General features: G+C 43.0%; 1 protein-coding gene across 4 annotated transcripts in view; it reads left to right on the top strand.

Annotated features, from left to right (window-relative positions):
- Positions 1-27276, top strand: part of MAPK9 (mitogen-activated protein kinase 9) — a 43984-nt gene that overhangs the window by 5281 nt on the left and 11427 nt on the right. For 3 of the 4 annotated variants that reach the window (XM_028528057.2, XM_036014696.1, XM_036014697.1), the window contains exons 2-6: positions 11234-11402; positions 16436-16565; positions 19326-19384; positions 21810-21948; positions 26558-26723. In XM_028528057.2, coding sequence (XP_028383858.1) covers positions 11281-11402; positions 16436-16565; positions 19326-19384; positions 21810-21948; positions 26558-26723 — 616 coding nt within the window. In that variant the 5' untranslated portion in view covers positions 11234-11280. Of the gene's footprint in view, positions 1-11233; positions 11403-11790; positions 12010-16435; positions 16566-19325; positions 19385-21809; positions 21949-26557; positions 26724-27276 lie in introns of those variants that run through there. The other variant, XM_036014698.1, reaches the window with a different exon arrangement.

The raw sequence follows: 27276 nt of genomic DNA, 5'->3' as shown, positions 1-27276 counted from the left end.
GTCCATGGGTCATGCGAGTAAGTTCTTTGGCTACTTCATTTCCTACACTGTACTTGACATCCCCATAGCTATTCTGTGACTACCTATTTGTGCTTCTTAATCCCTTCACCTCTTCACCCATTCTCCCACACCCCTCTCCCATCTGGCAACCATCAAAATGCTCTTTGTATCCAGGATTCTATCTCTATTCTTCTTGTCTTTAACCTTTGGCATTTTAGTTATGGTGTGTCTTGGAGTGGGCCTCTTTGCATCCGTCTTGTTTGGGACTCTCTATGCTTCCTGGGCTTACACAGCTATTTCCTTCACCAGATTAGGGAAGTTTTCTTTCATTGTTTTTTCTCTAGGTGCACACTTCATGTGGACTGAGTACACCCTCCTCTTGTAGTTGAGCCTTGATTGCTACTGGCAGGACAATGGGAGGGATTTACCCAAACCAGTCAGCTGCAAGGACTGGCAGTGACCACTGACCACCAACCTCTGTCCTCTGTGGAGGATCAGCTGTGCAGGGGCAGGTGGTGGTGCTTTGATATGGTGTGTAGCCATTCACTGGTGCACAGGCTCTGGGGTTTCCTGGGTGGTGTAGGCCAAGGTCAGCCCCCACCTGTGTTCTGCCCAAGGCCACCCTGCATGGGCTATAAAGCAATTTGCAGATAGCTGCTACTTGAGCTGGACTTGGAGATTCCCAGGCAAAGCCAAGCTGTGACTCTCAGCTGGCTGCTGCTAGTGCTAGGCCTGGGGTCTCACTGAGGCCTGCTGTTCTTGTTTGAGAGGATTTAGGGAATTGTGAAGCATGAGCCAGGACCAGCTATTCACATAGAAAAGCCACTGTTAATAGCTTGGGTGAACCATAAATTGGGTGAGATGGAGCCTTAGGGGATATTGGGGAGGGGTGAACAGTTAGCCAGATTGATGGTATCTCAGGTATGGCACCTGCCTGCCAGCTCTGTGGCTCTGCTTGGGGAGGGTTCAGAAAAGGGACAGTGGCCTCTGCCTACCTTTCTGTCTGTCCCTCAGCTCTCACCTGGATGCCAGATGCTTTAGTTCCTCCCCATATGCCACTGGTGCCTTTCAAGCTGCTTCCCTGGTGCTGGAGCTCAGAGGGAGTGAGTCTGAGTAAGTCCATGTGTGGGCTCTTTAAGGGGAATAACTTGGGACTCTAAAAGTTTCTTCCACCAGCCTAATCCCTGCTGATTTTTACAGCCAGAAGTCATGGGACTTATCTCCCTGGCACTGGAACTCTGGGCTGGGGGCCAGGACTCCTCGCTCACAAGATATCCCTCTTGAATTTTTGTCCATCACACGTGGATGTGGGACCAGCGCATTTTACATCTGTGCCCCTCCTACCAGTCTGGATGGATGTTATTTTTTTAATTCTGTAGTTGTCGGACTTCCATTCAACTTGATTTCTGACAGTTTCAAGTGATGGTTGGTCTATAGTTAGTTTAATTTTGATGCAGTTGTGCAAGGACGCGAGCGTGTTTCCCTGTGCCTCAGTCTTGATCGGATGTCCCACCTGTTTCTTCTACCTCTTAGCCCTCATCTCTGGTGTGTACCAATGTTCTCTGTATCTGTAAGCTTGGATTTTTTATTTGCTAATTTCTTTTGTTTCCATATTATGCATATAAGATTACATGGTATTTGTCTTTCTGTGTCTGACTTATTTCACTTAGCACAATGTCTTTGAGGTCTGTCCATGTTGTCACAAATGGCAAGACTTCCTTCTTTTTTATGTCTGAATAGTATTCCATTGTGTAAATATACCACTGTTTCTTTATCCATTCATCCACTGATGTGTACTTTGGTTGTTTCCATGTCTTGGCTATTGTAAATAATGCTCCAGTGAATATGGGGTACATATATCTTTAAATTAGTGTTTCATTTTATTTAGATAGATACCCAGAAGTGGAATTACTTGATCATAGGGTAGTTCTATTTTTTTTTTGAGGAACCTCCATATTCTTTTCCTTAGTGGCTGGACCAGTTTGCATTTCCACTGGCAATGCAGAAGGGTTCCCTTTTCTCCACATCCTTGCCAACATTGGTTATTTCTTGTCTTTCTGATATTTGCGACTCTGACAGGTGTGATCTGATGTCCCATGGTGGTTTTGATTTGTAGTTTTTGATAATTGATGATGTTGAGTATCATTTCACATACCCGTTGGTCATCTTTACATCTGGAAAAATGTCTGTTCAGATCTTCTGCCCATTTTTAATCTGAGTGTTGGTTTTTTCTGTTGCATTTTATGAGTTCTTTATATATTTAGGATATTAGCCACTTGTCAAACACATGACTTGCAAATATTTCCTCCCATTCAGTAGGTTGCCTTTTCCATTTGTTGATGGCTTTACTGTGTAGAAGCTTTTCAATTTGATGTAGTGTCACTTGTTCCTTTTTGGTTTTGGTGTCAGGTTCAAAAATTATTTCCAAGACCTATGTCAGGGAGCTTACTGCCTATGTTTTTTTACAACATTTTTATGGTTTCAGGTCTTACATTCAAGTCTTCTATCTACTTTGAGTTACTTTTTGCGTGTGGTATAAGATAATGATTGGTTTTCATTTTTTTGCATGGGGCTGCCCAGTTTTCTCAGCACCATTTGTTGAAGAAACTGTCCTTTTCCCATTGTGTGTTCCTGGCTCCTTTGTTGTAAATTAATTGACCATATGTATGTGGATTTATTTCTGGGCTCTCTATTCTGTTCCATTGATTTATATGTCTTTTTATGCCAATGCCATACTGTTTTTATTGGTTGATTTATTGATTTTCCTCACCTGAGGACATTTTTTCACTGCTCATTGAGAGAGAAGGTTGGAGTAGGGGAGGAACATCAATGTGACAGAGAAACATTGATTAGTTGCCCCTCCTGGAGACTGAGCCTGCGAGCCACTTATGTGCCCTGACCCAGGATCAAACCAGCAACCTTTAGTTTATGGGACAACGCTACAGGCAGCTGAGCCACACTGGCCAGGACACCATACTGTTTTAAATACTATAGCTTTGCAATGTATTTTAAAATCGGAGCGTGATACCTCCAGCTTTGTTCTTCCTCATGACTGCTTTGGCTATTCAGGGCCTTTGGTGGTTCCATACAAATTTTAGGATTATTTGTTATATGTCCATGAAAAATGCCATTGGAATTTTTATAGGAATTGCATTGAATCTGTAGATTGCTTTGGGTAGTATGGATATTACTTAACAATAGTGATTCTTCCAATTCATGAATATGGAATATCTTTTTATTTTTGTGTGTCATCTTTCATTTCTTTCATTAATGTAATACATACTATAGCTATTTAACCTTTTTGGTTAAATTTATTCCTAGGTATTTTATTCTTTTTGATGTGGTTGTAAATGGGATTGTTTTGTTAATTTCTCTTTCTGGTAGTTCATTATTACTGTATATGAAAACAACAGATTTTTATGTATCGATTTTGTACCCTCCAGTGGTGCTAAATTTGTTTTTTAGTTATAACAGTTTTTTTGGAGGAATCCACCTCTGACTTCAGAATCCTGATCTGAAGCACTGTGTCATGCTGCCTTACCCATTTATTCACTGTTTTGCTTTTAATAAATGCTCACTGGGTACCCATTGCATAGTCAGTAGGGGACTGAAAAATGAATCAGACACATTTTCTCCCCTCAAGGAGCTCACAGAGTAGAAGTAGACTTGCAATGCAGTGTCAGATTCACATTGGTGGTGCTGGGCACAGTCCGAAGGGAAGGCTGGAGGGGAAAACTTGTAGGAGAAGGAGGTACTTGCACAAGATTGTGAAGGAGGATGAAGATTGGCCAAAACAAAGTGGTGGGGAGTCATTTCAGGCTGATGGAACAGCTCAGGCAGGGGCCCGAAGGTGCACAAAAGGCAGCGAGTCTGCTGGTCCACATAGTTTGATACTGGGTGAGAGAGGGCCAGAGGGCCTGTGGATTCCTCTGCTGTGCTAAGGATTAGAATTTTGTTTTTAAGGTCAGTATTGAGGGAACTTACATGAAGAGCACTGTGATCACTGCATATTTTTAACAAACCTATTTTTTTCTTTTTTTATTCCTTGTCTTGAAATGTAGAGTCACCAGAAATTGCAAAAAAAAAAAAAATAATAATAATAGTGCAGAGAGGTCCCTTCACCCAGTTTCCCCCATGGTTGTATATTTACACAAGATGAACACCAAAGCCAGGAAAGTGGCATTGGCACAGTGAGCGCTTACAGTCCCATCCCTGCATCCCACGTGGAGATTTGTATAACCACACCACAGTCAACACACAGAGCAATTTCATCACCCAAAGGTTCCCCTTGTGCTGCCCCTTTGCAACCACACTGCCCTCTTCCCTGCCTCCCCCACCCCTCACCCCTGGCAACTGCTAATCTATTCTACGGCTCTACTTTTGTCATTTCAAGAATGTTGTATAAATGGAATCATATAGTATGGATCTTTTGTGATTGGATTTTTTCACTAAGTATGGATAGCCCTTAAGATCCACCCAAGTTGTTGCGTCCTTCAGAAGTTTGCAATGACGCTCCACCATTCATTCACCCACACACAGACAGACATCTGGATGATGTCCAGTCTGAGCAATTGCAAATGCAGCTGCTGTGAGCATTTGTGCACAGGTTTTTGTATGGACAGATTTGTCTATCTAAATGGTGTATGTAGTGGTTTGGGCACTGTTATATTTTTACTAAGAATAAAAATAGGGCCCTAGCTGGTGTGGCTCAGTGGATTGAATGCCGGCCTGTGAAGCAAAGGGTCGCTGGTTCGATTCCCAGTCGGGGCACATGCCTGGGTTGCGTGCCAGGTCCCCAGTTGCGAGGGGCAGTGTGAGGCAACCACACATTGATGTTTCTCTCCCTCCCTTCCCTTCTCTAAAAAATAAATAAAAATTTTAAAGAAGAATTAAAGTAGGAAAAAGGAATAATTTGATTAAAATGTTAGCAATTATTGAAACAGGGTTATTGAGGAAATTTGCCTTCAATCACAACAGCTAATTTAAATATTGTGTGTCCTGGGTGTTCTGAAGGCTTAGTGCCATCAAAGGTTTAACCGAGCCTTTGAGTGACTGAGTCATCTTCAGCAGCAGAAGTGTAGCGAAGCCAACAGGATGAAAGGTGACAGCCTGTGTCCCTCAGCCTGGTTCAGACAGGTCCTTGGGCACATCGCTCTACTTTCTAACCACAGTTGGAAATATGAGAGCAGTGTGCTGGAAAGAGCACGAGTGAGTGTTGCAGCAGAGGCCCCACCACCCTCCAGCTCTCAGGCCGTGCCCTCACCTGCAGAGTGGGGTGGTGCTGCACACCTCCCACGCCGCCGTGCAGGGAGCATTTCAACTGCTGGCCAGGAGCTGACCAGCCCATCCTCCCTGCGCCAGCCCATCCTCCCTGTGGAGGTCAGAGTGGCCACTCTGCAGCTTTTCATTTGTAAGTGTTTGTTTAATTATTTTTTTCTTTTATGTGAAGTATGTGCATGGCTACCAAAAAAAACAAACAAACAGGAAGTTATAATGGGAAGAGTGAAAGTCTCGTTCCCACTGTGTCTGTGTACTTGCTGGCATGTCGTGTGTGTGTGCACACATGTATTTCTCCACAGACCGATACTTTGTGTGCTCTTCTTTAACTTACCTTATTTCTTTTACGTGTTTTAGACATCGTTTCTTATCTGTACCTGAATTTCCTCCATTGTTTTTAATGGCTTTATTTTACTTTTATGCCATAATTTGTTTAGTCTTTCCAAGTGTACATATTAGGTTATTTCTGATATTTTGTCACAAGAAGTGCTGCAAACATCCTTGCACAAACATCTTTGAATATTTGTATACATATTTGTTGAATACCTGTGCAGAATTGTAGTTGCCAGGTTAAAAGTCATATGCATTTGAAATTTTCATTAGATACTACCTATTTTCCTTCCAAAAAAATCTTTTACCAACTTATACTTCTCACTGGCATTTATAAAAGTATCAGAATCTTCATGCCTGGGTTGACACTGTGAACAAACTTGCTTTCAGATCTTGCCTCCTCCAGGAGGCCTTCCTGTACATCCACCTCTCACTCACACCTCCATCCACTTGTTCACACTACTCTGCTGGGCTCCTGCCATGAGCCTGTCAGGACCCGAGGGCACTTTAGATGTGGTATGATAGCTACATGAGGGAAGGGACTTTCTGGTTGGTGCTCACTCTCAACAGCCCCCATCTCTTGCTTGGCACCCAAGAGGCCCTTGGGAAATGTGCATTGGGAGAACTCAGTGAGTAGAGCCGATGTTCCCATGAGACTGGGACTGTATGTTCTGCAAGCTATAGTTAGAGCAATTTTTTTAATTTGTAAAAAGTAGCCAGAGATTCAATATTATGTTGAATCACTTTAGTATCTAAAGTGCTTATACTCAGAAGAATATTAGAGCTGGAGAGTTGTTGGTTTTTTTTTAATAGCATTTCTTACTCTAGGTTCTAAGCAGGTAGGAATGTCTCTCCCCACCAGTATGTATTTATAGACTGGGTAGAGTTTACTCCTCTAGTTGGAGGGGATTCTACAAGAGTCCCCAGTCTTAGAGAAATAGAGATTTTAGATGAGAGCAGGTCATTCAATAAGCATTTAGGAAGCAGCATGGAAAGTGGGAGGGCCATAGGCAGGGGCCAGAGCCTTCAGCAAAGGCCATGCTAACTCCTTCCCTCTGGGCATCCGCTTACAGCACTCAGGTCTGGAGAGACCCAGGAGCAGGGCATGTCCCCAAGCCTTTGTCAGTGGATCATCTGTGGGCCTTGGACATTTCCTTAAGTGTATCAAGCGATGCTGTAGGAAAGGGAAGACAGGGTCTCCCTGCTCTTGAGGTGCTTCTGGCCTGGTGGGCCTTAGGGCCCACTGCTGGGAGTGAGGTAAAGAACCAGCACCCAGGGAGGGACATGGAGGCAGCGAGTGTAGCTTCAGTGTGTTTCAACAAGGTCGCATAAGGAATTCTTACACTTTGCAGTTTGTAAACTGCTTTCTAAAACCCTGTTGATATCCATTTTGCTGAAATATAATCGCAGCAGAGTTGATTTCATTAATAACTAAATTACACATTTTCTTGGGTCATCTGGAGGTTCTTACCCTTGTGCTCACGAGGCCGGAGTTTGACAGAGAAGGTAGCTCTGATGGGTTTTCTCTTAGGCGCTTTTCTTCCTGACTAAGAAGGACAACTTACTTTAATTTTAAAATTATTTTAAATCTTGAGATGAAATTATTTTAATAATTCTTGAACCTAATGATGTAATGTATTTCCACAACTCATGAAAGCTAACTTAATATTGTTCCAACAGCCATAGCAGAGAGAGTCCCCCACTTGCTCAACAAGGTTGGGATCTATTTGTGCCAGTCTCAGCGTGGGCAGGTAGACCAGAAGTGGGGATGTCTCTATGCCACCAGATCATGTGGAACACTGGCTGGTGGGGGCGCTAGCTTGTGACTTCTGCCTCCCAGTCTGTGACCGCTCATCCCCCAGCCATCAGCAGGGGGGAGAGGCAGACTGGTCTGCACACAGCTATCTGCTAGAAAAGGGCCTGGAGGTGGCACACTTTGCTTCTGCTTGTATCTCATTGGCTAAAAGTCAGTGACTGGCCACACCTGGCTACCAGGAAAGCAGCCAGATGCTGTCTCTCGCTAGGCAGCCATTTATACAGCTGGGACAGGAAAGCTTCTGTCAGTGAAGCACAGAAAGGAGGAGGGGTCCTGGAGTGCCTTAGGAGCCCGTGCCTCTCATGCTGCTTGTTCCGCAGGTGCTTCAGGCCCCAAGACTGAACTCGCAGGCTCTGCTGGGTCTCCTGCCTACCTCCAGAGGCATCTCCTCATTTCTCCGGTCTCCTCTGAGGGCAGTGAGCTGTGTACACTCTTCTTCCAGACCATGCATCTGTTTTCCGCCACCTGCCAAGACCCAGTCACTTTTGCCAGGTCTCTTCGTCTTCTGTCCTGCCCACTCAAATCCACCCCTTGCTCAGCTTCCCAAAGGAGCTCCCTGAAGAGCAGGTCAGATCACGAGCCTCATGTGCTTTGGAGGCTTCACAGCCCTCAGTCCTCAGCCCTCAGCCCTCAGGCCCAGGCCGAGGCCCAGGCAGCTCCCAGCAGCGGCTGGGCCCCTAGCGACCAGGCCTCATTTTCTCTCTCCAGCTTCTTTCCCCCACTACCCAGCAAAAGTAAATCTCAAATGACTTGTCATGCTCAGAGGCATCATCTCCAGCTCTCTGCACACGCTATTTTTCTTCCTGTACCCCAAACTCCTGCTCCACGCTCCTGGGTTTAGGGCTTTTCTGGCCCCGTGTCTCTTTCTGAGCATGCCCACAGTGTGCACTCTCCGTGAGCTCGCTGAGGGTAGCCACACCAGCTGCTCTGGCACGGGACCTTGCCCACAGAGGACATGCTTCGTGAATGACCAGCGTTACTGATGTCTTACAGTGTGGCAGAGAAATAGCAGGTTGAAGTGGCTGCCCGCCTTTTTGCCAAGTCTGTCTCTGAACCTTTGTATTTGTACCCGACTAGCTCAGCTGAGCAGTTCACCATGTCTGAGCAGTCAGCTCAAGCCCTGTGCCTCCACTGTCTGCCTCTGGGGAGACAGTCCAGGTCAGATGCCACCTCCTCAGGGAAGCTTTCCTTGTCTTCTACACTCCCACCTGCGGGTAGAGCCTCTTCACTTGGTTACGTTTTGCTGATGGCCTCGCCTCACCTCATTGTAGCTTTTATTACAATATGGGTAACAGATGCACTCCTCACACTTCCCTCCCCGTTGTGAGCTCCATGCTGCTTCAAGACTGGTTCCTATCTGCTACCGTGTATGCCTATCTCCTACATGCCTTGTTGTGAAAGGCACCCCATAAATGTTGAGTGGGATTGTATATGAATAAATGAATCTTTAGAAGAGGATATTCTTTCAAGATGCCAGTAAAATGGAGCAACATTATGAGGAAGCCATCAGGTACTATGTTAGGGGTTAGATCAACAAAGGTCTGTTGAGTGTCCTGTGAGTGTGGGAAGCCTGGGTGAGCAAGACAGGCCTGCCCCCGCCCTCCTGGAGCTCGGGGACCCTCCCCATAGCAGCTCGACTTGGTCCACTGCAGTGTCATGAGAGGTGTGGTGGCTCATCGCATTGTGTGCAGGGTTGGCCTCCCCAAGGTGCACCTGGCGGGGTGCAAGGCTCTCACTTGCAGAGGCTGGTGGTGCTGACAGCTATGTCTGAGCTGCTGCTTGAGGACAGTAAGAACATGAACCAGTGGTCAGTTGGAGAGACTGTTCACTTGATTCAAATTCCTTGTTTAGACTTGTCATCAGTCAGCTTACTTTCATGTTTAATGGAAATCCTAGACATCACTCTAAATTACTCAGTAGGTAGACATTAAATATTAGATCCTACAGCAAACAGGCAGGAATTTCCTGGTGGAATAGAATAAAATTTAAATTCTATAATTTTAAACAGTATAGAATGTTCAACTATATGATTTAATTCTTGACCTTTTTTTAAAAAAAGGATAAACTTAAATAGCATCCTGACATTTTAGTAAACATTACCAAACAAGAGCCAGGGAACCGTGAAAATAAGAGCAGTGACCTGACGATTTCTATGTAAAATCATGTGGGCTCCTGCAGACTGGGCATCTCAGCCTCTCAGCCTCTGCCCAAAGTCTGGGAAGGCTGCTCCCAGGCTGCCAGGTTATACTCAGGCTGCATGAGTGAATATCATGGCATCCATATTACTGGTCTCCCTCTAGTGATGTGGGTGCAGGGACATGGGAATCTCCTGACCACTCTTACCAGACAGGAGCACTCCCGTGAGCAGGCCAGACATACCCTCGTCCCCAGGCCTCTGACGGCCTGCTCTTCTCCAGCTTCCCCCTTTCCATCACACTGATGTAGGACTTGCTTTCTGGTTCATCACTTTAACCTGCATTTGTGGACTTCAAAGAAGACTGGTCCATTTGTTTTTCTGCAGGAATTGTAGACATGTTTATTTGAAACAGCGCCTCCTCTCTGGCTGAGACAGCTTCTTGTAAGCTGGTCCCATAGGAAGCCAGCTGATGAGAATCACATAGTGACATGCGAGGCCTGTCCAGGAAGTGTCCATCCATATAGTATGAAAAATAGAGACATTCACTGAAGAAGATACAAGAAACAAGAAACACTGTAGATTGGACAATGATGCCTCTGTCCCCTTCAGAGCAGGCACCTTGGGACCTCACACAGTTCTCCAATCGCCATCAGCTGCCCCAATGTATTTTCCTGAACCTCACCGATGGTCTGAAATCTCTTCCCTTTAAAAGGTGATTTTAGTTTGGGGAAAAGCCAGGAGTCTCAGGGTGCCAAGTCTGGGCCATAGGTGAGTTAAGTCACCTGGGTGATTTGACATTTCGCCAAAACACTCTGCTCAAGACACAATGCATGAGCAGGCATATTGTTGTGATAAAGCTGCCAATCACCAGTTGCCCTTAGCTGCGGCCTTCTGAAACTCTCATCCCAATAGTTTCTGTAGAGGGATGTTCAAGTTTAATGCAAAATTTAATGCAGATTTGTCGCTCTACTTGCTCAGTCATTTTGAATATGACAGTCTCACAGACATGCTCACTTAGTGGTGTCCACCACCCCCACAGACTAGTACAGTGAAGTTGTCATTGTTCACACATCCCACATTTGGTCTACTCTCCTTGGCTGCCAGGTTACATTGATGTTGTGCTAAGTATACTAACAATGGTTGGACTTTTTCCAGACAGACCTCATAGTCTTCGTAACTAGAAAAAATGTGCATTTTCACCCTGGCTAGTGTAGCTCAGTGGATTGAGTGTGGGCCTGTGAACCAAAGGGTTGCCAGTTCAATTCTCAGTCAGGGCACATGCCTGGGTTTCATGCCAGGCCCCCAGTAGGGGGCACACAAGAGGTGACCACACATTGATGTTTCTCTCCTCCCCTTTCCCTGCTCTCTAAAAATAAATAAATAAAACCTTTTTTTTAAAGAGCAATTTCTTTTCTCCAAAGGGGGTTATTTTCTAATCCAGTTCCATGAAATGTGGTCATTAAGGGCCTCAAATTTTCATAATGGCCCTGTACTAGGGAAATCTCTTTGAAATTTTCATGTGTTGCTTAAGTTCAGAACTTGGTCCAACTGAGTTTATGAACTCAGTTTATAAAGCCAAATGGTTTTATATACCAATAAATTTGAAACACTATTAAGCTAGCTATGTGTCTAAGTTCAGGAAGAATGTATATTCATTCTCTTTTTCTTTTAAGGAATCTGACGACCGTACAGACTTTGGAATATCACATGACACTACATCATGAGTGACAGTAAATGTGATAGTCAGTTTTACAGTGTGCAAGTGGCAGACTCAACTTTCACTGTGCTCAAGCGTTACCAGCAGCTGAAACCCATTGGCTCTGGAGCCCAAGGGATTGTTTGGTAAGTACTGTCTGTTTCAATAGTGTGCATTGAGTTGTTTTTGTAATAAAAACTAAGTAAAACTAAGTCATCAGAATTTAGAACGGCTGATGATGAAAATCTTCTTTTCTTTTCTCTAGGTTTATGAGCCTAATTGAATCAACCTCTTGCTCTAGTTATGTGTAGTCAGATTGTAGGGCACAGACCCAAATTCTTAGAATGCTGCATAAATTTAATAGGTAGCAGTTTTTCTTTGTTTCTTTTCTTTTCCATTCCCCCTGCCATTATGATATTAGAGCACTAGGTATGACAGTGAGTTGTAACAGAAATTTGGAGTTTTATTCATTTCTTCATCCTGGCCACCTCTCCCCTCCCCCTTTTATCCCCAATCACTCCTATTCATTTCTAGGCGCCGTCACTGCAGGGCCTTGCTCTTCATTGGCAGGATGAGGCCAGTCAGTGTCATTGTCACCCATGGATTAACCAGGAAGGGATGCTGTGTGAGGGGTTGGGCTGGCCGTCTCTTCCTTGGTGTCTCCAGGACGTCAGAACCCTTGGTCTGACCCTGAACCTTAGTCTCTTGCATGGTAAGACAGTCAGCTGCCGCGACATCACCGGCCAGCTAAAGGTAAAGTCTTCACCTGTTTTCTAGATTACCATTATCAGCACTTCCCAAACTTCTTCTCCCTTAGTTTTCTGGGCAAAACGTGTTGTTGTTTTTTGTTTTTTTGGTTTTTTTGGTCAATAAAAACAAAATTGTTTTTGCAGCTAAAAGAAACTGTGATGAAGCTAAACACCCAGTATTTACAGTTGGTAGCAGAGGGTTTGAGGTGAAAGAGAACTTGTGAAGGAGAACTCGGTGAATATTGTAGCAGAGGTTTGTTTTCCTTAGAGACCTTGCATTTAGAGACTATTCACCTGAGTTGGAACTGAGAGCCTCTATTGTAGTGACATGTGGTCAGGGAAGCGGGCTGTTTTCTTTGGCCTAGGCAGCTGGAGGCCTATGAGCCAAGAGGAGATGGTAGTGCAGAGCTCCCTGGGCAAACTGATGCAGGAGAAAGGCTGTTTGGAAGAAATGCCCAGCCTGTGTCCAAAATAGGGGTGATCTTAACTTTCGAGTGATAACACGCCATCCTGGCATGTTAAACCCAGTGTGCCCTGAGAGGTTGTACAGTTAGTGGGTGGCTCCTGTTAGGACAGTTTGATGTTAATAAAAGGTCCTAGATGGTAAAACGTCCTTTCAGTTTTAAATCCATCTCATATTTGGAATTGCATGGTAATTTTACACAGCTAATTTTGCAAGACTGACATCAAGGACATTTCATGTAACACCTACACTGAGATGCTGACTACAAGTTTATAATTAATTGTAAAACAAAAGGCTGTACAAAGGATAGGCAGTTAAAATTGATGAGGTCATAATGCATGACTTCAGTAACAATAAAATCACATGGTACTTTATAAAATGCTGTTTTGCAGATTGGTTTTGATTTTCAGTTTGCATTTGCTACTTCTAGGCGCCATCTCTTTTTTAAAGAATTTTTATTTTTTAAAGAATGTTTAATGAAATTTTATTTCATTTTAAAGAAATAAACAATTTCTTCTTAAAAGAATGTTTAGTAATGAAATTATGAGTGTTCATTATGGATGTGTATTTCTCATTTCAAAGTTCTAATTTAGACATAAAAGTTCCTAATATGCCATTATAAATTGTATCTCCTCTGGTAAAAGCAGTGGTAGAATTATAGGATGGGAAGATAGGAATTTATTTAAAAATTTAAAAGCTAGGAGTATAGAAATAAACCCATACACCTATGGGTTTTATTTTCAAAAAGGGTCCTGAGATTATTCAGCGGGAGAAGAACAGTCTCCTCAGGCCACCGTGCCGGGACAACTGCACACCCACATGGGAGAGAGTGGAGCTGGACTCCTGTCTCACATCGCGGGTAAAGTTAACACAAAATGGGCCGCCACCTAAACACAGAGCAAAACCCCTAAAACTCTTAGAAGAAAACATAAGGGGGAAACTCCATGACTTTGGATCCTTAGGAATGGCACCAAAAGCACGAGCAATGAAAGAAACACATGGGACTTCATCAAATTGGGCACCGAAGGACACTGTCAGGAGAGCAAGAAAACTACCTACAACATGGGAGAGTGTTCACAGATAGGGTGTCTCATGAGAGTCTAGGATCCAGAATACATAAAGAACTTTCACAACTCAACAACAAAAAGAAAAACACAGTAAAAAAAAAAAAGGCAAAGGATTTGAATAGGCCTTTCCCTGCTCCCCTGAGAAGAAGACACACTAATAGCCAATAAACACCTCAAAAGGTGTCTAGTCGTTAGTCATTTGGGAGATCCAAATCAAAACCACAATGGGACATGGCTTCACACCCACCAGAATGACCACAATCAAAACCCAAATAACAACTGTTGACATAGATGGGAAGAAATTAGAACCCTGTACATTGCTGGTGAGAATGTAGACTGGTGCAGCCACTTTTGGAAAACATTTTGAGGTTCCTTGACAGGTTAAACATAGAATTACCATATGGCCTGTTAAATACTCCTAGATAAATATCCAAAAGAATTAAAAACAATTGTTTAAACAAAGACTTTTACACAGATGTTTATTTGCAGTAGCCGAAAGGTGAAAAAAAGCCCAAGTGTCCATCAGTGGATGAGTGGACACACAGAGTGTGTAATATACATACATGGAAGATTAGTCACAGGAAGGAATGAAGCCCTGATCCATGCTACAACATGGGTGGTCCTCAAAAACCTGCCAAGTGAAAGGAGCCAGACACGGAAAGTGGCCTGAGTCCATTGGTGTAAAATATCCAAAGGAGGGAATCTGTGGAGACAGACACAGACCGGTAGTCCACGAGGGCAGGAGGGAAGGAGTCCTGGGGAGCAGCTGCTTACTGGGCTTGGGGTTTCCATTTGGGGTGGTGAGACTTTTTTGGAATCACATTGACATGGTGATTAATTGTACAAGATTGTGAATGTACCAAACAGCACTGAATTGTTCAATTTAAAATGGTTAATTTTATGTCTGTGTGAATCTCACCTCCATAAAAATTATTAAAAAAATAAAATAAACTGGAAGACACCTTAAACTAAGGATATTTGTCATTTTTAATGGCTATATAACTCCTAATACTATACTATTATATATAATGATATTTTCATGCTATATTATGTATAAAATAATGTGATTTTCTTGTAGTAGCTTAAGTTATGTATTGACAGAATATTTGCAATAATTTTACTTAACTCTTCATACTCCTATTTTCATTTAAATGACTTTTTTATTAGTATTGTCACGTCCTAAGTGAGAAACACAAAAAGGCTTAATTATAGAGAGTTATCAGGCTTGACCATGGAAGACAGAAGTTTGGAGGAAAGAAGTAGGGGGCTGGAGGAAAACGGACATGGAACAGAAGTTTCGTTTTGCACACTGGGGAGTCAAGAGGGTACTTTGGAAGCTGATGGGACAGAAGTTTGGGCATGTAATTTAAAGTTACCTGGGTAACTGAGGGAGAGTTAAAAATGACATGACAGCAAAGAACTGGGAGGAGTTGAGGTTTCCAGTAAGTAACTGAATTCTCTGTTTTTATAATGGGGAATGAGTAGACAATTTCTAAAACTGATAGATGAGGAAATAGTGATAAAGTGTGTTCTTTGGAATTTAGAGGTGACTGCAAGAAGTAAAACCAGGATGGTAGTCGCTGCTGAAGTGGAAGCGAGGAGTAGGGAAGTTATGTGTCTGCTCAGCTGCTCAGAGTTGATCCATTTGGCTTATTTTGGACAGAAACTGTTGAGACCAAAAAAAAGATGTGTCTTTTGTCACATTCCTGAGCCTGAGAAATATAGGTACAAATAGATGTGTATACACGTACATTAATTAAGGATTTGTTTCACAAATAGATTTTTCTTTAACATTTTATAATTCATGTGAATGATGCATTTATATATGGGCATATGAATTTACATATGTGTAAACATGTACACATAATGTGAACTGAACTAGAGGAAAAATGATTCCAGGTTCATGAAGTTTCTAACCATTCTTAACCAAATGCTTCAGCCGTCAATTTAAAAGCAGGTTGAGTTAAGTTAGGGAATTCTGGGGAAAACACACTATTCAAAAATTGAGTAAGTGTGAGCCATGTTGTAAACTGAATAGGAGAAAGAAATAGAAACAGAACTTTAAATGTTGCTCATGTTTTCAGGTGGTCTTTAGCAGCTTGCAGCCCCTGATGGGTAGCCAAAAGATAGTAAAGTAACTTGAATGGTGCTATTAGAACTCATTTGAACTTAGAACAAAATGTGCAGTTGGTCCACTCATTTTTTTCTGTCTGTCTTTCCTCTTTCTGGAGGAAAATGAGCCAGTTTCAACTAGGGACTAGAGGTGGTAGAAACACAGGTTCCAGAAGATTCTATTTTTATTATGCTAGTACGAGGCAGTTTCTCGTGGAATTTTATATGTAGCAATTGCTTACATTAGGGATTTTGTATCTTGGAGTTTACCATGAGCTGAGATTTTTGGCCTCTGTTTTCTTTTTAGATTCTTTCTGGGAAAAACACACTCAGTCAAAATTTAAATTTATTGTTTTCTTCCATGAGCTTAACCATTCCCTCCACTGTGATATTCTGAAATATAGTTTATCCTGTGATAACCTGGAGCTTTGTTCCAATTTACTGGCAGATTTAAACTGAAGATTTCATTTCTTGATTGTTGTTTACATGCTCTGCATTAAATTACTTGATTCTGAATATAGTGATCCCAACTAATACAGTGAGAAGCCAGCACGCGCAGGATTGCCGAACCCTGTCCTAACTGTGGCTGCCACGCCCCGCGCCAGTCTGCCCCACACCCTGAGCCAGCTTACCTGGCTCTCCATGAGTAGGAGTCCCTCGGGTGGAAACAAGCAGAAAGATTTTTCTTTATTTGTTACTCATTAAAAAAGATCATACTTTGTACATATTGCATTGCTGTATTTTCATAATCATTCTAATGGATTGCTTGTTATATTTCCTAATTATAGTGCTGCTTTTGATACAGTTCTTGGGATAAATGTTGCAGTCAAGAAGCTAAGCCGGCCTTTTCAAAATCAAACTCATGCAAAGAGAGCTTATCGTGAACTCGTGCTCCTAAAATGTGTCAATCATAAAAATGTGAGTTACATCTGTGCTTCTTCAATATCCGTGAATGTCGTTAGTGGTGTGATAATCCTGTGGGTCACATTGAGTCCAGACCTAGGGTAACTTAGTGATAAAAATAACAATTTAGCCCTGGCTGGTGTGGCTTAGCAGATTGAGCACTGGCCTGCAAACCAAAAGGTCACCAGTTTAAGTCCCAGTCAGGGCACATGCCCGGGTTTCAGGCCACGTCCCTAGTGGGGGAAGTCTAGGAGGCAACAGATTAATGTTTTTCTCACACATCATGTTTCTCTCCCTACCTTCTCCTCTCTCTGAAAATAAGTAAATAAAATCTTTTTAAAAATAACTATTTAAATGGTTATATTTTATTGATAAAATTCTTCTCACCAATGGGGAAATTGCAGTCTGCAAGAGGCACCATGGTCTGTAGGAATTTAGGTCACTCAGCAGGGATAGGAATGTCAGTCAGCCCTGTAGCCACTAGGCTGTCTCTGGCTCTGTTTCTATTAAATGGCATCAGTGTTGACCTAGCAAACTAAGAAACAACTAAATATTTTTTTAGAAAAGCATTATTTTGTAAGTAGCTTTTTACCTACAGATATTTCAGTTTTATATAAATGTTATTAGATGACATTATATTCAAGATAGCTGTGCTTGGCATCTCTGCAGAAATCAAAGCACTGTATGCTTTATTTGTTTGTTTGCTTGTTTGTTTGTTTTAAATACTTTATTGTCTTTTTTAGGTTATTTATTTACTTTTAGAGAGGAAGGGAGAAAGAGAAACGTCAGTGTGTGGCTGCCTCTCGAGTGCCCCCTACTGGGGACCTGGCACACAACCCAGGCATGTACCCTGACTGGGAATTGAACTGGTGAGCCTTTAGTTCACAGTCTACTGAACCCCACCAGCCAGGGCAGCACCGTACATTTCAAGGAGAAAAAGTATCTATAGAAAATGAGGTACTTGAGCACACTTTATGTTCTGGTCTCTGAGCATTCTTTCATAACCTTATCATGTTATAAAGTCGTGAAATGTCAAGCCAGGAAGGGCCCTTGAAGATCCTCCCATGTGACCTCTTTTTATTGTGGAGGGTGATTGAGATTGCTCTTAACATTTTGACATTTATGCTGGGTCTTTGTGGTGTACCAAACTGAGGTAGGTTCATTGTTTTGAGTCGGTGCTTTCAGTTTGTTTTTAATTTCTCTGAAGCATGTTTTATTTTACTTATCTATTTTTAAAAAATTGTTTTCAGGTTACAAAAATATGGTTATTATTTTTTAACAGTTCAAACCATGTAAACAAGAAAGCAAAACCCTTGACATCCACCCCGCACAGACCCCTGTCATTGACACTTCGGTGAGCATCCTCGTGCACATGTGAACTCCCACACACATGAACAAGACCAGCTCCGTGACTGTGCATCCTGCCTCTTCCCCCATGGAATGCCACTGGGTCTCACATACATTAATGAACATAGACAGAAACCATTTTTCAAATGGCTGCCTGGTACAGATGCACAATCATTTATTTAACCAATCACCTGTTACTGGAGATGTAGGTCGTGTCCAGTTTTTCCCTGTTGTAAACAGTGCTGCAGTGAGCATCCCCTCACATGCATCTTTACACACTCATCCCGCTGAATTTCTTGACCAAGAGTGCTGAGTCCAAGAGTACGCACACTTCTGACTTCAATCCATGCTGGCAAATTCACCTCAAGGAAGACTGTCAGCTGTGTGCTTTCCTTGAGAGTGTTACCACATACGGTTTAACAGTCTGCCAGATGACCAAAGACATGTTTTATTTGTGAGGTTAAATTTCTTTCCATTTATTTTCATTTCTTGAGAATTTGTTTTCCATGGCCTTCGTCCATTTTTCTCTTGGGCTGTTGGCCTCTTCCGTAGGCACTATAGATCTTTGTGTGGGTCAACTCATTGACCCTCACTTTTTCTTTCCCATTTGACCTTACTTAGGATGCTTTTGCCCTACCAATTTTATTTTTGTTGGGTTGGTTAATAGAATCAGATCTCTTAGGTTTCCTGTCATGCTGACAAAAGGCTTTTCTATACCAGGATTACAGAAATGTTTAATCACATTTTATGCTTTTGTGATTTAGGCTTAAATCTTTGTTCCATTCCAAGTTTATCTTGGTGTAAAGAAAGATTGAAGTGTAGATCCAGTTATACTTTTTCCTTGGTTAGCCAGCCACCCCAGTTCTATGTACTGAATGATTTCTCTCTCCCACGGTCATTTGAAATGACTGAGGATGCACATTTGATGCCCAAGCAGCATCGCACTGTCGGCACCAAAGCCTGCATTGGGGCCGCTTCTGGCATGCTCTGAGGCATTTCATCTTTCTCATACCAGAGATGCAAGCTTAGCCTTCATATTTCAAAACTTTTTAGAAATTTGCATATAGTATTTAAATTTTCAGAGTTAGCATATTGCTTTATTTTGTGTTTTCTGCCCATAATTTCTACTTTATGTTCAGAGTTAGAAAGACATTAAGTGTTACAATTCTTAATAATAAATTCTTAATAATAAAATAATAAACTAGGGACACACAAAAGTGATTTGATTAAAAGTACATCTTATTTCCAAGGTAAGAATCCTGATTGTCTAAGTTTTTTCAAATACCATGTAATAGAATGTTTTTGGTAAAAACAATGACAATAATAACAAATACTGAGCCCTGCTGTAATTTTTCCAGTTTTGATATGTTAAACTTAACTTTTAGAGTCTTCAGACATTCTGAGGTTTAACTAATTTTTTCTTTTCAGATAATTAGTTTGTTAAATGTGTTTACACCACAAAAAACTCTCGAAGAATTTCAAGATGTGTAAGTATCCCTTTTTTTTTTCAGTAATGCACTAGTGTCAAAGACTGAATATTTAGAAAACACAGTAGCTGCTTTTTTTACTTATGAAAGTAACTTCTCTTGTTTTCTTTTTTTACTTTGGACAGCAGTACATTTCTAATGCTATCTTAGCCACTTTTCTCTGTTGAAGAGAACAATTAGGGAAATGGATAATAATCTTCAACTGTCTGCACCTGGATGGTTATCATCTCCTTAACAGATTAGGGATGACTGGAAACAATTCTTCAAAGCAGACAATGACTGTTAATGCCACTAATTTGCTTTACTGAAATATAAAAATGTTTTTCTCCAGTTCCTCAAAAGCCAGGATTGTAGGGTTCAGGTGTTTACAATTATTATTTAAAATGGTTAAGTCATTAAATATTGTGCATCTCTAAAATCTGAAATAGAGTTACTAACAATGAAATGAAATATGAATTTATTCTAAAGTTATTGGTGTATTCACTCATCCAACAAATATTTGATGGCCAGCCCTGTGTTTGCACTGTCTTAGACTTGGCATATTTTAGTGACCAAAACAAGAAAAAAATCCCTTTTAGTACTTAAGAATTGCTGGTGGTCACCCTCCTTCCTCAAGCATGCAGGAATGCAAAGGAAGAGAGAGAATCAATCAACATAAGAAGTATGGAGACAGGGACGATGTCACAATGTCACACACTGGGACTGGCAGTGCTGAGGAAAAGGTGGAGCTGGGCCAGGGGATTCAGAGTGCTGGGTGTTAAGAGTCAGATTGGAGTTTTAAGGAGGAGGGCTTGGGGAAAGACCTCACTGGATTGGTGGCATTTGAAGAAAGCCTTGGAGAAGGTAAAGAGGTTAGTCCTGCAGATAGTTACGGGAAGATGGACTTGAGATGGGAGAATAGGCAGTGCAAAGGAGCAGAAGTAGGAGCATGCCTGATGTGTTCTGAGGACAGCAGGCAGCCAGTGGGCTGGAGCGCAGGGAGCAGAGGAGAGGATGAGAAGGGATGGAGCCAGGCACTGTTGGCCTTCTAGGCCCCTGGAAGGATTTCCTTTTATTCAAAGGCAAGTAAGTAAGACTGTCAGCAGAGGGAGGAGCTTATCTGACTTCTGTTTTTAAAGAATAACTTTGGTTTCTGGGTTTTGAGAACCCGCCATAAGTTGTAGGGACACAGGTGACCAGTTGGGCAGCAATTTGGGTGAGAGGCCATGGTGGCTTCGTTTAGACCAGAGGGTTACTAATGTGGATCAAGGGGCGAGACTGGGTGCTGAAAGTGTTCGGAAGGTGGAACTGCAGCACTCACTCAGAGAGAGGACGTGTGGTGAGAGAGCGAGAGGCGCTGGGGATGGCCCCTGGAGCTTCAGACCGATCTAATGGATGAAAATGCTCTCAACCGAGATGGGGAAGGCTGCAGGGAGAGCACATTCAGGATGCACTCAGGAGCTCAGCTCTGGACAGGACGTCGAGGTATCTGTTGGACACTCACGTGGAACCGTGAAGTGGGCAGTTAGATAAATGAGCCTGGAGAGAGGTGTGAGTTGAAGGTAAGAATGTGTGGTTGGTGGTCTGTAGATGGTATTTAAAACCTTGAGACCAGAGGCCAGAGGAGATTGCTGAGGCTGTGACAGACAGGGAGGCCACAAGTAAGATGTGGGGGAGGAAAAAGGTGCTGCCAGCCAGGACTTAGCAACATGGAAGTCACTGAGGGTCTTGAGGAAGGTTTCAGCAGAGTGAAGGGCAAAAGTTTGATCAAAGCAGGATGAAGGGAAAATGGGAGGCGAATTGGAAATGGTGAGCATAGACACCTCTTTGGGGAGTTATGCTTACAAAGGGAATAAAAAAGTAGGGCAGAGTAGCTTCTGGGGAAAGTGAGGTCAGGCTTTTTAAAATTAATTTATTTCCCAATTATTGATAATATACAGTATCATGTTAGCTTCAGGTGTACAACACCATGATTAGACATTACATAACTTAGGAAGTTATCCCCTGATTAAGTCCAGTACCCACCTGGCACTATATCTGTTACAACATTATTGACTATTCCTTCTACATCTCCAGGGATCAGGCTTTCTTAATATGAGAGAAATAACAGCAGGTTTCTATATTGGTAAAAATGATTACATAGTAAAAAAAGTTAAGGTGTAGGAGAATTTGGATGTGTGAGATTCAATTTACTATGACATAAAAAATGTTTTTAACTTGAAAGACATTGCATTGCTAGTTGTGTTTTTAAGTTTTATGAAGTTCCATTGTACAGTTCTTCTTTTCAAGATACCTTATGAAATGTTTAGAGAAAAGTTATTTTACTTTAGCCAGTGTGTTGACTAGGAGGTAAGCTATTACTGTTTCATAAAAATTCTGGTTTAATAGCCATAAAGGAATTTTGGATGATTTTTATGTGTACATGGCTGGCCTTTTTCCCCCTCAGGTATCTGGTTATGGAATTAATGGATGCTAACTTATGTCAGGTTATTCATATGGAGTTGGACCACGAAAGAATGTCCTACCTTCTTTACCAGATGCTCTGTGGTATTAAACACCTCCATTCAGCCGGTATCATTCATCGAGTAAGTAGTGATGCCATATTCATTTTTTTTTTAATCACAATCATTTTGTTGTCAGAATCTTCCAAGTACAAAAGAACTTAATATTTTTAAAAAATATGTCAGTGTTGAAAAGCCACATAAACTGTAGGATTGTGTTGAGTTAAACATTGTTGAGATCAGAACACATCTGCGTTCACCTGGTTGGCCTGGGCCCATGTGGGCCACATTAAATGCAGACCAGCGGCAGGTGCTCATCTTCATACTGCAGAAAAATAGGACAAAGAACTCCCACATACTGTTTACCCATACTCACCTATTACTGTTTTTGCTGTATTTGAAATCCCATTTTTAATGAATCAAGGGATTAGATTTGGGATAGGGAAATTTAGAAGCCAAGTAGTAAATAATATAGGTGTTTGAGAAATCTTGCATAAATTATGGCCCAAATATCTGTTTCTTCTATTGAAACATTCTGCCACTCCAGCATCCACCTGGGTGGGCCTCTTGAATGGACTAAGACTGGCGTTGGATGACAGAGTTGCCTGTACTGTCAGGAAGTAACAGTTAAAAACCAGGGAGACACAATGGAATTCTCTAAGCTGGTTGTATGAGTTTTTATTTTTTTGACTTGGACTGCTGTAGAAACAGAGCACCATGATAGAAGTTTGAAACAAATAAAATGTTGAGTGAGATTAAAGGTGGAAACAATGTAATTTTATTGGAATCATATATAGCTTTCTCTAAATTATTACCATACTAATTTTGTTCATGGATTCTTTAGATATTATGTTTCAACATCAAGAAATTGTCATTTCTTGGAACTAAATCTGTATACAGAGAAAGATAGACAAGAACAATGAAACCTATCCATATAGAGAAAAAGAGAGAGATTTTCAATGGTGTAGTAGGTCCATTAGGTGCCAGGAAGGTTGGTCCCATCACAGCTGCTGAATGGAGGTCTCCATGGTGACAGAGCCCACCCACTCAGAGAGGGCCTAGCCCTTGACCTTGTCATGAGCCTCAGGTCTGCAGCACGAGGCCAGCATTGGGGAGGCATCCCTGGTCCTCCCAGGGCCTGTCCAGTCCTGGAAGACTCACTGATGAGCACTTGGCTCCTGACTGGTGAACCATTATGTAAAATGAAGCCTCTGCTGCCACCAAGTGTTCAGTTAGAATAATACAAATTCTGTTGAATCTGCATTCAAAATAATACATTTTTTTTAATTAAAAATGATTTCCCAACGTACTTTGTATTTCTCTTCCTAAAATTTTCATAGGCATTTATACAAATTAAGGAATTCTTAATATCTCTTAAGTACATTTTATATTAAATTGATGCTTTGGAATAAGTGCCCAAATTATTATGTTAAGTCTTACTAATTTTATAAAGGGCAAGGGTTTGCCTTGTCTCCTCCCCCTCGAGCCTGGAGATTTGTAGGACAGCACCATTGTCCAGTGCTGGGACCTGGTAAGAGCTACAGCCAACAGGGGCCGGTGTTAGGGGATGTGCAGACCCTGTAGCTCAGGCCCACAGCTGCTGGCCAGAGGGCAGCTACAATCCAAAGGTGGTGCACGGAAACCTGAGAAGACCTGAGCAGATGGTTCTGTGGGCCAGCTCTCCATCCTGCTCATACTCTGTGACGCTTGCCAGGCTCCCCACCTGTAAAAGTGCCCCATGCTCACGTGGGAAAGGTAGATAAAACAAAACTGAAACGCCCTGTGTGCCCACCTCACCCCTCTTCCAGGTACTGAGAGGGGAGAAAGTGCGTTTAATCTTTATACTGCTAACCCACCCCATCCTTTGTCTGGGTACAGTACCAGGCACTCAGGCTCACACTTTTAGTCAGTACAATGCACTCAGTCTCACACTTTCAGTCAGTACCGTGCACAGTCTCACACTTTCAGTCAGTACCGTGCATACAGGCTCACACTTTCAGTACCATGCACACAGTCTCACACTTTCAGTCAGTACCGTGCATACAGGCTCACACTTTCAGTCAGTACCATGCACACAGTGTCACACTTTCAGTCAGTACTGTGCATACAGGCTCATACTTTCAGTCAGTGCCATGCACACAGTCTCACACTTTCAGTCAGTACCGTGCATACAGGCTCACACTTTTAGTCAGTGCCATGCACACAGGCTCACACTCTCAGTCAGTACCTGGCACACAGGCTCACACTTTCAGTCAATACCATACACACAGATGCACACTTTCCATCAGTTCCACACACACAGATATGCATTTTCAGTTTTGGTCAGTAAGATGACTTTACACTCTGCATAAATTTTAGTTATTTAAAAATAAATCATAATCCCACCACTTTTTACTTTACATGATTTGAAAAATTAAAAGAAATGGGAATCCTTAAGCACTCCACTGCCACCTGAAGGTAACCTGTGCCAGGTGGGGTGTTTCCTTCCTCACTTCCTGTGGATACAGACTTCCTGTGAAAGCTGAAACCAATGTATCTGTTTATACTTATGTCTTTCTTAGCTTATATTTCGAAAACAGGTTCATCTTGTACATAATTGTCCTGCAACTCGCTGAATTACCTGGTTGATTTGTTTTTTATTTTAATCAAGGATCAAATAATTCTACAAATGTTTATTTAAAAAAAAAGAGCAGAGTCCCCAGAAGCAAGCTCTTTCACTTCTTTTAGCTGTTGTTTTAGTGTTTATCTCCATATCTTGAACTAATATGATTAGATCTCTATTTGTTGACTTTTTTAAAAATTTGGAGCTTAAGGTTACTGATGTGATTTTCTTTTACTGACCATAACCCTTACCAGTCAGGTCCCCCCACCTCCCAGTAGTTACAATGTAGCTGGGTTTGGATCAGAGCCCACATTGTGGTTTTCATCATGGTGACCAGTCAATGCTTTTCACAGGCTGTGCCCCTCACTCATGCCCTCCCTGGGCCTCATACCAACAGGTCTTGAGTCTGAGTCCCATATCTGGACAGCTGATTTCAGTTTTTCTAGGTGACAAGAATGAAATCTTCCAGGACAACTAAGTCAGAATTTATGTTTAAAATGGGGCTCACATATAGATTTACAAGTGTCCCCAATACCCCCAGAAAAGAATCTGAGAGCATGTGGTGCCCGCTACTGGAAGCTTGGCTCTGGGTTAGAATGGAACAGTATCTTTGAGATTTTAGACAGTTGTAGATGTCAGCATACAGTGTTCAGGGCCCACTGCTGAAGACTCAAAACAAAACCCAAAACAGCTACTTTGAGAGAACAGGCACATTTGAAGAGGCCAAACATTGTATCTGGGGGAAGGGACGACTGAACTCATGACCCTCAAGAACACAAGACAGTTGCCTTGAATATAGGCGACTGGCAAGGTGAGGCATTTTCCTGTATAAAGCGTCATCATCTCCCTACCACCCCAAAGAAGCCCAGTGAGTAACTCTGCAGGGCAGGGCCCCGATGAGCACACAAGTGACCGCAGGTCCCCAAGCAGCTGCATGGTGGAGGCACCCAGCGTACTGGCCCCTCCACACACCTGGCCTGCAGTTTTTTTTTCAAATGTGATCCACTCGCTTGTGTTTCCAAGCTGCTTTACATGCCAGTCCCAACTGGGAAAGCCTGGTAGGGAGTGAAGCCAAAGTGTACAACCCAAGAAGTGGCCAAAGCCAAGGTCTCCACATGACGCCTCCCTCTTCTCCCAAGGGACCAGTGCCTGCTGAGGCCTGGCTTCAGGCTGCAAGGGCTCAGGTCATGCATGCAGCAGGTCTGCACCCAGCACAAGAGAGCCAGGGAGCCCTCTCTCCATGCAGTTCTTCACTGTGGGGCCCCTGTAGGGGTGTTTGTGCTGCCCGCCCTGAGGTGAGGTCCTGCGTTTAGCCAAGCAGTTCAGGGTGATCTTCACTGACCACGAGGAGGTGCTGAGGCTGCCAGCTGAGGCTGAGGAGGCACTCGCTGATGAGTTGCTCGGTCAGCTTCAGCAGCAGGAAACACAGCGCTTACCAGTGCTGCAGCAGCTGTTGGACCAGCCGCCATCACAGCACTGCTGCTTGGTGCTGGGGCGTAGCCGGTCCAGCAGCCGCCCACTGGCACATCCTTCCCAGCTCATCTGTCCATGCTGGGGGCGTCCCTTGAATGGAGTTCTGGCACTGGGTACTGGGCCTGCTGTTAAACTGTACTTTCCACAACATGGGCTGATCACGGTCTTGAACTGGAGGAGATACCCGTCTCTCACTGCCCTCTTCTCCTCCTGCTCAGGAGCCAGTGCTCCCCATGGCTGCCAGGTTCACCGTGCCTGCTGTCCAGAACCGGGGTGGCACAGCTCCTACCCACTGGCAGCCCCATGCCTTATGGACCTTGGGCTCTCAGCCCAGCCAGTTCCACCTAACAAGGTTTTAAGCAAAGATAGACCATTAAGGTTTCCACATGGGGGTGAGGGCTACCATCTGACCTCTTTAGGTGTACATGTATTCGTTTCAGTTGGAGAGTAGGGTTTTCACAAATTGTTCCCAAAGGCCAGGGTTCCGTCCCGCTTCCCTCCTCCCAGCAGCACCGTCAGGCACTTCAGTAGTCAGAAACCCCTCGGTCTGTGCCATTGTGAGGTGGTTTGTTTATGTGCTTTGATTCACTTTATTCATTTAAACCATTTCTGTCCCAGGACTTGAAACCTAGCAACATCGTCGTCAAGTCAGACTGCACCCTGAAGATCTTGGACTTCGGCCTGGCACGGACGGCATGCACCAACTTCATGATGACCCCCTATGTGGTGACGCGGTACTACCGGGCACCTGAAGTCATCCTGGGCATGGGCTACAAGGAGAACGGTGAGTGCGCATGGAGCCGAAAGAGGCCAAGGCATCTCCAGACTGGGCTGATTGTCCTGGTTCTGTCTCTTCCCTGTGAGCTGCGTGAAATACCAAGTGGGGCCTGGGTTACCCACAGATTATCATAGTCCACGTGTAACAAATCATTAATTTTTTTTTCCATTAGTTAAAGTCACTCACTTTTGAAGTTGGTGCTTTTGAGTGTTTATCAAAGTGTAACATACTTACAGGAAAGTCTGCAGATTTCCCGTATGTGCTCCATGGGAATGCAGTCACAGGCCAGCAGCACCCCCCAAGTCCCCCAGGTCTCAGCCCCAAGGGAAACCTTCACCCTAATTTCTAGCACCATTGATCAGTTTTGCTTATCTTCAAACTTGACCTAAACAGAATAATACATGTTCTTTGTGCATAAAATCATGGGGTTTTTGACATCAAAACTTATTTTAGCAATATCAGATCTCTTTCAAACCTAGCTTTTCATGAATTTGTCGAAAAGAAAGAAAGCTGAACGTTTGCCTGAATCGTGAAGTGAGTTTTGCTTCAGGTTGACTTA

Source organism: Phyllostomus discolor, chromosome 13, assembly GCF_004126475.2.
Source record: "Phyllostomus discolor isolate MPI-MPIP mPhyDis1 chromosome 13, mPhyDis1.pri.v3, whole genome shotgun sequence".
NCBI classification, from domain to species: domain Eukaryota; kingdom Metazoa; phylum Chordata; class Mammalia; order Chiroptera; family Phyllostomidae; genus Phyllostomus; species Phyllostomus discolor.
Note: the sequence above shows the minus strand (reverse complement) of the source record. Positions and strands in the feature narration are given on the sequence as shown.